Consider the following 12,493-nt stretch of genomic DNA (forward strand, 5'->3'; position numbering starts at 1 on the left):
CAAAGCTGGTACATTCTACTATCCGTATTCTTAAAATTTATTTATGATATAACATGGATGACTAACAAACACCAGAGGCTCCTGAATTGAGACAGGCGCGAAAAAGGATTTTTGAAGGCGAGTCCAGGGACTCGTCATTTTTGCCCATGGTGAGTCCAGCAGTGAGAAGATGAAATTTTATTGATATATGATATAATTTCAGTCTCCATGACAAAATAGAGCAAGGAAATAACATCACATTTAGATTATCTTTTAACTTTTGTTATATAATGATGATATATATGCTGATACAACATTTTATTATTTTAATGCATCTTTGGCAGACAGATTTTGATGAGCAGAGGCCACACAAAAAAGACACCTTGGACGATGACGAGGTTAAAAGCTATAGTAATAATACAGTGAAAGAATTTATCCAACATATCTCCATCCTACCATATAAGTCATGTACAGGAATGAAACAGGTGTTCGTTTTTGGCACGAACTGGCCAAGAGAAGCACTGTGTCCTGGGATGCTACTGGATTTGTCATTCGAAAGGAAAGAGAAGAAGTTTCTGTATTATGAACTCACTGTTGCTAATCCTGTCAAAGGAGAACCACCAATCCATGTGTCGGCCATGATCAGCTCAAGTCATGACACTCTGCAAATACATAGCTGGTTTAGGTAAATTCAGACTTAACAACAAAAAATATTCGGTCATTACAATACATCTTTTCCATCTGTTATCATTTCTAATAGATAACTAGTGTGTCTTATAAGAACTTTGGAAACAATGGGCGACTTTACGACAAGAGTTTGGCAGTTACTGTGTGGAAACGGAAGAGGAGGGGGATGATGAGAAGAAAGCGATACCTCAGGTATGCTTGGTGCACATGATGGAGGACTTCAAATCTCTGTGCAAAAGGACATACCAGTCAAATTTTGAATACGGCATGTATCTTCTTAGTTTGGTAAATGTAGATAATCTTTTAACAGCCACAAAAACTCTATAAGAAAAGAGGTGTTTAAAGATCTGAATGAAGAAGAAAAGGTATCTGAAAAACATCAGAGACAATCGGAATCGCTTGCCGACAAACTAATTCAGAACTTCATCTCTGCATTTCCCATTTGGTATAATGTCTTAATATGACATTAGCAGAAGATTAGTAAAGAATGCTTGCCAAACGATACAGTACAATAAAAAAAAACAAATGCCACTAGTACTACACAGCAGAACAATGGTTCGGCGTGTTTTAAAAGACGTATCTTTATCTGGAAAGAACATCAATAGGATAGATGCATTTTCCCAGGAATTAAAAACCATACCGAGACAATTTAAAAGCTAGGTAGCCTAAATATAAAAAAAAAGATGTGGTATGATTGTCAATGAGACAATTCACCACAAGAGACTAAAATGACACAGAAATTAACAGCTATAGGTCACCGTATCGCCTTCAACAATGAGCAAAGCACATACCGCATAGTCACCTACAAATGGCCCCAAAATTTCAATGTAAAGCAATTCAAACGAGAAAACTAAACGCCTAATTTATGTACAAAAAAAATACGAAAAACAAATATGTAACACATTAACAAACAAAAACCACTGCATTACAGGCACATCAATACAGAATATGGCGGGGTTAAACGTGTTAGCGGGATCCCAACCCTCCCCTAACCTGGGACAGTAGTATAACAGTCCAACATAAGAACGAACTATAAAAATCAGTAGAAAGAGGCTCATCAGATGGATACAAATACAAGTGAACGTGGACGGGTACTTGTACATCCCAACAACAAAAAGACACTAGTTACAGATCTGAGAGTACTTGCAGTTACTGACAGCTAGTTCAAAGTCACTATCAACTTATAAAAAATCATGCATCTAAGACTAAATTGTCAATCAGTACACATCCAACATTCAATGGATTAAGTGTAAAGACGTCATAAACAGTCGGAGGTCTACGAAAAAATCATGCGTCAACCACTTAAAAAGCCTCTGATCAGTACTAGTTGAAGAAAAACTGGACAAGACAACACATAATAAGGCTATTTTCGGAAAGTATCAGAGTAAACCGAAGAAGATTATCCTCTCATTTCAAAACAGACATCAAATAATGTCATAAGACAAAGATGTTTCCCGAAAATAAGAAGCAAGGTTACGAGGAAAATAGTAGTTCATATCCAGACATAAAGACAAATAAAATGATAATTTGAATACTGGTCAAAACAAACAGGAACAAAAGGAAATGACTGATCTTTGGAAACCACCTTAGTGAAGACACAATAAGGTTATACAATGAAGACACTAGCTATTTAGTTACAGCATTCAATTTGGATAATTCGCCATATCTTATGGAAATTTATACACAGATGGCCTTACAGTCCTGCAAACCGTATATAAAACAGTCTTTTAAAGAACAAGATTCTCAACTGAAGAATATAAAAAAACAACTGTTGGTTTAACTCTGTTGTGCAGTTATTGAAAATTAATTTTTAATGATGGCTATCAATGGCTTGTCTTATAGAAAGGGACAGCGACATATTTTAATAGTTTTCCATAATGCAGCAATAGGTAACGAGATCACGTCGCACCAGCTCGAGAATGTCTTACATGAAGCGAATTTATCCCAAAATTTTTTACCATCCCGTTTGAGTACTATCCAATAGCTATTCATTAGGACAGCGTCTTTAATCTCTAGCCATAAAGATCTACCGAGACAATGGGTTGGTAAGTGGTTACCCCAAGGCATATTTTATCGAAATTGGCTTTATTTCTACGTTTCGGTCGCAATTTTCTGCCTTTATGAATGTTTTCCTCTGTAATTATTTGCCCTCTCGTTGTCGTACTCTCTAATAACTATTTATTTGAGCAGTGACAATGATACCAAGCCATATAGAACCACCGGGCAATGGGTGGGAAAGTGGGAGACCCTAATGTGTATTTATCAAATTTTATTGTTTCCCCAGTGTTACGGACGAAGTTTTTGGCCTTTAGGAATGCTTACCCTATAAATTCTTTACCATCCTGTTTTAGTACTACCGATACCTATTTATTAGGGCTGCTTCTACAACCCCATGTAATTCAGAGCTGCCGAGGCGATGGGTCGGAAAATGGGTCACACAGTTTCAAATAGAAGTTGTAATGTTGGAATACCATAAAAAAAATATTTTACATCAGAATTCTATATTTTTAGTCGTTCATATGAGTTTTAAAAATTGCAAATGTGGATTAACCATGCGTTTATACGAATCACATCCTGGACTTAACAGATAATTTTTTATTTGAATCGTCATCATCATTTTTTTAATTGTAAATGCTAATTACAAAACCATAAATATAGAAATCTGCAAACTAATTAAAAGTAAAATTTTGTTAATCTGATATACAAAACTATATAATAAATCTTGTTTTTTAACAAAAAAGTCAAAAACTATGTTTTTAAAGATAAATAAAATTGTCGCTCAAAGAGTTTTCCAAACACAATTGCAGGATGACGAATTGCAGGATAGCTTTTTATAAAGAGGACTGCAAGATGAAAATTTCTGGATAGCTTGACACTAGAGAGAGCCGTGGCGTAGTGGTTAGTGCATCGGACTACTAACACAAAGGTTCCTGGTTCGATTCCTGTTCCTGGAGGAAAATTTCAGAGACTTAATTTTCGGCTCCCTCTTGACACCATTGCGATATGGTCTTGAGGAAACGATGATAGTCCGTCGGAAGCGGACGATAAATGGCTGACCCGTGTTAAGAGAGATCCATATCTCTTGCATGTTAAAGACACCCTTGTAGATTTCGATAAAGAGCAGGCTAATGCCACTACAAGGCAGCACTCGCACCCGCAAAGTGAAAAGGGATTAATATAAGTTGCAAAACTTGCTTCCCAATCCACTATAAATAAATCTGTATAAACTAAACTAGTTCTTATTAGATATAAATTTAGCTAAAGAGGCAGAAAATACGAAAAGGACAATAAATAACCATAAAAAGACAATACGAAGACTTAAAGAGGGGCGAAAGATACCAGAAGGACAGTCAAACTCATAGATCGAACTGACAACGTTATGGCTAAAAAAGAAAAAGACAAACAGACAAATAATACTAATAGTACACATGACACCACATAGAAAACTAAAGACTTAAGCAAAACGAACCCCACAAAAAATTGGGGGAATACACAAACAAGAGTCTACAAAACAATACATAGAAAACTAAAGACTAAAAGAAGACCAAATTTAGTTCCATAGGGATGCGATTATTCGTAAACAAACAATTCCTCATAGTGTTAAATACGTTAATAAAAAGTTTTAGCATCTTGTAACAATGTATTATGTAGATTATGGAGTGGACACAGAGAAGGAGAACAACCCGACCAAAGAGCAGAAAACAGCCTCAAGCCACCAATAGTTGTAAAAATATACCTTATTTATTTGTTTACTAGTATCTATTTGTTTGTTAGTTTGTTTATTTATTTATCGATTGCGTTAAAGTTGAGTTATTGACTATCAAACATCCAGACGTCTACAGGGTTGACTAAAGTCCAGCGAGATAACGGTCTTTTTTATTTTCCTATTTTCATTCATAAACGTGTGAGGAGATTCACTGTGGTAAGTCTGTATATTTCATTTTCATTTCTTTTATTTTATTTTCTAAATGTAATGAAATGATTTGCCAAGTAGACAACTCTCCATGCACAAGAGACCCAATAACACAGAAATTAACAACTATGAGCCACCGAGCGGCCTGCAACAATGAGTAATTCCCAGTTGTCTACTGATATGTATTTTTCAATGAAAAGGAGAAAAAGCAATTTATCTTTACACTTTTTGTGCCATATAAAAAGAAATTTAATTAATGAAGACTATTTGCTAGAACATTTTCATGTTTCATGCTTTTTTTTATCCTAATTGCATTTGCTAATTGCAAATTATATATTTATTTATTTTCACAGAAAGATGAGGATTAGTGGGAAAATGATAAATGTCTCATCAGCATCTCTTTTATTTGTAATAATTGTATGCAGTAACCTTGGTAAGTTTAATTATCTCGAACACATTTTCGATCTTCCAATATATATCATACACATTTGATAAACACTTTCAGGATTTTAATTTAACACGTAATGACATTTTTAAATATTGTTTTTATCGGCACATACATTATTTTTTTTTATTTTGAAATGCATTTCTCTAGTTTAAAAAAACGTGGGGTCCTATTACTAACATCGATATTTGACATTGTACAAATTTCAGAACTTTATCAAAACGTGTGGTCCTATCATTTATACCTATACCAGAAGGTCATGTATTTCTTGAACTGTTTATGACATCTTCACACTAAATCCGTTGGATGAGTACACTGATTGATACTGGGGAAACATGATGTATCATTAATTGTAATTGGCTTTGATTTCTCTGGCTGTTTATGACGTCTTTACACTAAATCCATTGGATGTTGGATGTGTACGGATTGATAGTTTAGTCTTAGATGCATGATTTTTTATTAGTTTTTAGTGGCTTTGAGCTAGCTGTCAGATAACTGCGAGTACTCCCAGATCTGTTTTTGTGTATTTTTGTGTCGGGATGTATAAGTTCCCGGCCACGTCCACTTGTATGTTTGTACATCTGATGAGTTAAGCCTTTTTCAACTGATTTTTATAGTTCGTTCTTATGTTGTACTGTTATACCACTGTCCCAGGTTAGGGGGAGTGTTGGGATCCCGCTAACATGTTTAACCCCGCCACATTATTTAGGTATGTGCCTGTCCCAAGTCAGGAGCCGGTAATTCAGTGGTTGTCGTTTGTTTATGTGTTGCATATTTGTTTTTCGTTCATTTTTTTTATATAAATAAGGCCATTAGTTTTCTCGTTTGAATTGAAAACATCAAATATTAACCTAGCTTGAGTTATTATAATCAAGTTAAGACCGGAGTCGAAAGCGGAAAAACCCGATTATTAACCGAAACAAACAAAAATTAAAAATAAATGAAATAATTAAAATCTCTTCATAGTACATTTATGTTAACCTTTATTTTCTTTATTGCAACGTTAAATTGAGACTATCATGACAATTATGGTTACCGTCAAAGACCGCGCTAATTGTTTGTGTGTATTTCTTGGTTGCTTTCTCACATGTACCCACATCTCATTTTCTTCATAGCCAAATCATACTGAGAAACATAGTAAACTGAAGTACTGAAATGCGGATGACCGCGAGTTCTGGTGAATTAGTGGTTAAAAAACGGAAGGGCCGTGTGCAGAATGTATGCGTCAGAATACCACAGGAAAGACCTATCAAGGTTATGTGCTGTCAAAAAGCAGTTAACATTATAACAATCCTTAAGTTCAAACATTTGTTAGATAATACACCAGATATGTACGGACTGGAGAAATGATTGAACAAACATACCGAAGGCTAACAATATATACGATGTCATCAATTGTTTAATTGAAATATGTTCCTTACACATGACTTATATATGAGCATTGAAGAATGTTTTCATCATCTGTGATAATTATTTTTATGGTACTAAGATATAGCAAGGTCACCAGTCTGATATCTTTTTTCTTGAAAGAATTTCTAATACAAAAGAAGTCAGTGTAACGGTAAAGGCTAACCTTTTATTTAAAAAACCAAAAAACCAAAAAAAAAAAAATAAGGGAAAGGAATAGACCGAAAGCTTTTTAAGAAAAATGAAAGACTAGTTGGGTGCATATGCAGTTGCACAAATGTTATAGTTTTTGGACGCTAATCACAAATACACTAATTTAATAGAAACAAAGGTCAATAACCTTTATTAATGAAATCTGTGTCAGTAGTTCATATGAACCCTGAGTTTTACTGATAAATAATGTCCATATCTTGAATGCATGATCATTTTTTATCTATTAGATGAGGGTGTTAGTCCGATTGCGTTTATCTTAATTACACCATGATAGTATGGTTCAGATGCATTCAATGACATCTCGGTGTACGTGTTAGACGTAAAGACTTCTTTTCATATCTGAGTGGAGTCAGCATCGAAGATATGAGACGACTACTTCTTATTACGAAGTAATATAAACTAGTTATTGTATATTTGCCCTTGTTCCAAAAAGAAAAAAAAAACGAACAATTGGTGATGATAACACTGTAAAAGTGTCAGCATCTCAAAATTTGCCAGATGCAGTAAAACTTTCAGAGATAGAGATATTTCATAGTAATTGTTATGGATTTGGAATGAATATTAATTGATACCTCAACACTGCCTGTATACCAAGTCAGGAATATAGCATTTGTTTTCAATTCGTTTTAAGTGATTGAGCTTTTGATTTTGATTTTGAATTTTTTTTTTTTTTTTTTTTATGTTTTCTATAGCAATATGAATCGTTGTACCTGTTATGTTGATGAATGAGAATAGTTCTATGTAAACAATGTTTATATATATATGGAGCCTTTCTAGCCGAGTTTTACAATTATCTAAAATAAAATTTATATTGGATTCCATTTTCGTAATTAATGCGTCACTTCTTTCATCTTTATCGTTATTCCAACTTTAGTAAGTTTTTTTCGTTTTTGATATGCTGATTAGAACTTTCCTTATAACTATATTTATCACTGTTATCAAATTGAACTCTGATTTGATTAGACGGATTAATCCTGCTTATTTCAAACTTAAATTTATAGCCGACATATATTTTACAGAAGATAACCTTTAATACATATAATCCCGTACGGATGCCTATGTGTTAATTGTTATTAACACCAACTTCATATGAATTTGGGAGGATAGTTATCTCATTGGCAATCATACTATATCTACTTATTCTTATATTAGATGCAAGATTATTTTTTTATTTGCTGATATTGGCATTGAACTAACTGTCTGTAACTGCGAGTGCTATAGATCTATACTTTGTGTTCTTTTTTTAAATTGTGGGGATGTATAAATACCCTGCCACGTGTTGTTGTTTTATGTGTTTTTTCTGCTTAAAGCCCTTGTCAACTATTTTCTTATGTTGCACTGTTACACCATTGTCCCAAGTCCCAGAATGCGTACATGAATATATATATATATATTTTTTTTTTTCGGGTAGAAGAGATGACACCGCAATAACTTCCCGCACATTATATTACTGTAAATTCAGAAATAATTTTGTGCAACATAGAAAATAAAAGACAAAAACAACACGGAACCCACCAAAAATCGAGGGGATCATCTCGTGGCAGTGCCCCGGGAGGGTTTAATAGCAGAATCTTCTCTACATGTGGCATCTATCAGTACGAGCTATACCCCTTTGCATAGATATAATAATATTGAAATTGTAAATTTCAGTCACAAATGTTGACTCACGGTCTGTTCGCCAGAAGAGAACTATCTTCCAGTTATGTACGCTGATCAACTATTACACAAACCGGACATGTACTGATTATAACGACTATGGCTGCTATTGTGGTTATGGACAAGCTGTTGGCAAACCACGGGATTATGCTGATGCGTAAGTACTATATCTTGACAATTGAAAAGGTTAGTAAGTGTTTACAATGAATAAATGACCATAACACAGAAACAGAATTGATTATTAATAAGCATAATTATATGTAATCGACAAAAGTTCGAACGCTAGTTTAGTGTTTAACGCTACTGTGCTATTCCTTGGCGGTCGTGTTAAGTGTTTTATGTACTTCTATGTTCTGAATTATATTATGTCATACTTCGAAATATTTAATTAAATAAAAAGAACAGAGTTCCAATGTCCCCCGCGTTACTAATTTTTTTAGGGCAATAACTAAATAGAACACTTTTTTGGTGGCCATTTTCCAAAAAATTAATATTTCCAAGGGCATTAGTCTTTAAAAAAAAAGTCGATCGGGCAAACTTGTCAGAGATATTGCTGATATTACCCTATTAATACAAGATTTATAAAAATCTGACCAGAATTGTACATGTGAGAGCGCTATGAAGGACGGACGGACGGACGGACGCCCTGTATTTCCACGTCCCCTTACGCGGGGGATAACTAGGAACGCAATTTCAATATCAGTGACATATGTGACTGAAAACAGAATATGGAACACTGATATAAGTGGTTATACACGTAGATAAAAACCTATATGTCGTTATACACCAAGAAGAAAACTGATATGTTGGTTATACGCCAATGAGACAACTGATATTTTCATTATACACCAAGGAGAAAACTAATTTGGTTATACACCAATGAGACAACCGGTATTTTGGTTATACGCAAAGGAAACACAAAACATAAAAACTGCTGAAAATATAAAAAAAAAACGCAAACAACAAAAAAAGCACAAAACATAAATAAAATAGCACGCGAATGGCATTCCAAAATATAACAGACTTCTGACAAAATAAAAGTTTTGTGTGATTTCAGATACAATTTTTGACTGCCTCTTTTTACATTTAATTTAAATGTTGCCTTCCATGCCATTGTGTGGACCACACACTTCATTTACACATCCCCCCCCCCCCCCCCCAAAAAAAAAAAGAGAACTTTTTATAACTTTGGGAAATTTCATTACGAAGCAACACTGTAGGTCAACAAAACAAACATCAAGTAAAAATGTTCATACATGGATCTCATTCCTCATGGTGTTGGTCAAATTTAGTGCTCTTATAAGAATATAGGAATATAAAAAAAGTTATTTTTTGTAGATGTTGCCGAAAACATGATAATTGCTACGGAAGGGCCGTGGAAAGTTGTTACCTGTTTCCACAGATAGTTTCGATAGGATATACATGTGATGATAACACGAGACAGTGTCGCTGTACAGGTATACACATTTTACTAGTCTTCGATTAAACGTTCACTAAGGCCCATTTCTAGGATTAACGAAAATCAAGTACTTGCAAAGCGTTTTGTGTCCGTACTGGCTCACAAGGCAAGCAACCAATTTGGTAGTGGTAAGATGTAAATACTACACGTATGTCCCAAAGAATGACATTATATAATCAACTACATTCAGACCGTACGTTCTACAGAGAGTCTTAACGTAAATAATCATAAGACAATCACAGCTTAAATCATCTACTGAACGTTTGATGGTTCTCACTACGTATTGGTTAGCTAAACTCTATAAAAATTATCGTAAAATATCGTTTCATCTCAGCCTGTAGTAAAGATATTGTTACAGTGTTGAATTAGTAACCTTTTAGAAAAGTTTATTTAAAAGATCGATGAGTGTGCCCGGATACCAGCTCGGTAAACAACATCGCCGAAAAAAATGGATAAGCTACCCCGTTTGAAATAAATTATTTTCAGGTACAGCCAAAAATCCAAACGAAAGCTCTAATGAAATCATTTAGTAAATGTTTTAAGTAATTTGTGGTAACGAAATCCTTGACTTAGCAATTTACCAGTAATAGGTTACATTTTGTTGTATATATTTTTTCATAAAATGTCTTGTACCAAGTCAGGAAAATGGCCATTGTTACATTATAGTTCGTTCTGTGTGTGTTACATTTCTGTGTTTCATTTCTGTGTTATGTCTCTGTTGTGTCGTAGTTCTCTTAAGCTTATATTTGATACGTTTCCCTCAGTTTTAGTTTGTAACCCGGATTTGTTTTTCTCTATCGATTAATGGATTTTGAACAGCGGTATACTACTGTTGCCTTTATTTTTCAGATGCAGTGAACACCTGTGAACGTACTGTGTGTGAATGTGAAATCGATCTAGCTCATTGTCTGTCCAGAGCACCGTATCATAATACATATTACCACATGGACCGTTCTGAGTGTAACTAAAGACAACCATGCATAGTGTCATTATAATATCCAGTTGTATTTCTAAGGACAAATCTGTCTGTTTTGTTATCTTTTATGGCTTTGTTTTTGAATTCATATTTCAGTCAGGTGGACAAATTTGTATATTTTATTTGTTTCGGTAGGGACAAATCATACAAAGATCGGATCTAAAATATATGATTTGGAACAAAATTTACAAAAGTACATCAAAATGTTTGCACAAATAAACCCATCTTAGACCAAAAAATGTATCTCTGGGTTGTCAAACAAGTCTGATGGTGTTGCCTTCTGTTGCCTTGTCTAGTATTAAAAAAAAACATCAAAAAGGTTGTTGGATGAGTACTCATTGATAATTTAGTTTTAGATGCATGAATATGTTATTAGTTGTTATTGGTTTTTAAACTAGCTGTCAGTAACTGTGAGTGCATATATCTGTCCTTAGTGACTTATTCTCGAATATGACGGTTTTGCCTAGTGTGAATTTGCATGCTATACGACGTGATTAGGGACTTTCCGATTGACTTTTATTCGGCGTTCAGTATTTTTGTGATTTTAATTTTTGCACAAGTATTGTGAAAGTAACTGAATCGTCACAAAAATACATCACTGTTTGTTTTGTCCTATGCTGTCGTTAATGACATATGTTCGTTGTTATTCTGTGATTTCCATGGTGTAACGACTATTATATCATTCAATTGTGCGTTTCTCTGCGCTGAGTGTTCTTGAGTTTGTTTGTGCTGTGTTCCTGTCACATTGTGTTGTTATTTTAGTAATATTTTTTTAACATTGCCATATAAGCGGGAGATATGGTTAGCCATAAATCCAGGTTCAACCCATAATATTTTCTTAAAATGCTCTATAATAAGAAAGGAAGGTGGCAGTTGTTATCAAATAGTTCGTTTCTATCTTTGACGGTGTTAGTTTTTGTTGCACCCCTCAGTTTCTGTTGTTCTGATCTTTTTTTCTTTGAATTTATGCGTGTCCCTCAGTTTAAGTTTGTAATTTGTTTTCCCTCAATCCATTATGACTTTTTAACATATGTCCCACATAGGGCGTTATTTAGTTCGTCCGTTCGTGTCCTGCTTCAGCTTTTTGGTCATGGTAGTTTTTGTTGAGGTAAGGTCAACTAGAGACGTAGTACACTTGTTCCCTATGAAATGATCTTTCTAATGTTAATGCCTAATTAGAGTTTTGACCCCAATTTTACGGTCTACAGATACAAAAATACTATTGGCTATATTTAGGATAATTTCATCGCATTGAGTTTCAAAAACGCGGCTTTCCACATTTCCATTGCCGGCCACACTTGACAACAAAAGATTAAAAGACTTTTTGGAAAGAACTGAACTAGTGATCTACCTGGTAATACTGTTTATCCTAAATTACATGAAAAAGTTAGCAGTGTACTGCAACACAATAGGAATTATCCCGAAACAATTCCGAACTAGAGGCTCTAAAGAGCCGGTGTTGCTCACCTTGGTCTATGCGCATATTAACAAAAAAACACGCATTATAAGATTAGAATTCATGATAAAAAAATTATGATTTGGTGATGGTGATTTGTTTGTAGATCTTGCTTAACTGAACATGTTTGCCGTTAACAAATATCTCCATCTATAATGAACTTGGCCAAGTGATTTCAGAGGATAAGATTTTTATAAACACTTACAAAAATAAGTTATTAATAGGACTTCAAAAGCAATAACTCTTGAGTGATGGGCGGTATCATCGGATATAAATTTTTAACTAGATACCCATAGTATGAT

The 12,493-nt window shown here is 34.2% G+C and overlaps 1 protein-coding gene across 1 annotated transcript; it reads left to right on the plus strand.

Moving 5' to 3' along the window:
- The first annotated feature begins 4,486 nt into the window (after positions 1-4,486).
- LOC143047924 (basic phospholipase A2 4-like) lies at positions 4,487-10,974 on the plus strand. The gene is made up of 5 exons (XM_076221272.1): positions 4,487-4,588; positions 4,933-5,012; positions 8,295-8,457; positions 9,639-9,757; positions 10,609-10,974. The coding sequence occupies exons 2-5, from the start codon at positions 4,937-4,939 to the stop codon at positions 10,725-10,727; spliced, it is 477 nt and encodes a 158-aa protein (XP_076077387.1). The 5' UTR covers positions 4,487-4,588; positions 4,933-4,936; the 3' UTR covers positions 10,728-10,974.
- The last annotated feature ends 1,519 nt before the right edge of the window (positions 10,975-12,493 follow it).

The sequence above is a fragment of the Mytilus galloprovincialis genome, chromosome 10 (assembly GCF_965363235.1).
Source record: "Mytilus galloprovincialis chromosome 10, xbMytGall1.hap1.1, whole genome shotgun sequence".
NCBI lineage: Eukaryota > Metazoa > Mollusca > Bivalvia > Mytilida > Mytilidae > Mytilus > Mytilus galloprovincialis.

Coding starts and splice junctions, on each gene's coding strand:
- LOC143047924 (XM_076221272.1), top strand. CDS start 4,937: ATGAGGATTAGTGGGAAAATGATAAATGTCTCATCAGCATCTCTTTTA. Junction 5,013..8,294: donor AATTGTATGCAGTAACCTTG/GTAAGTTTAATT, acceptor TGTAAATTTCAG/TCACAAATGTTGACTCACGG. Junction 9,758..10,608: donor GAGACAGTGTCGCTGTACAG/GTATACACATTT, acceptor TTTATTTTTCAG/ATGCAGTGAACACCTGTGAA.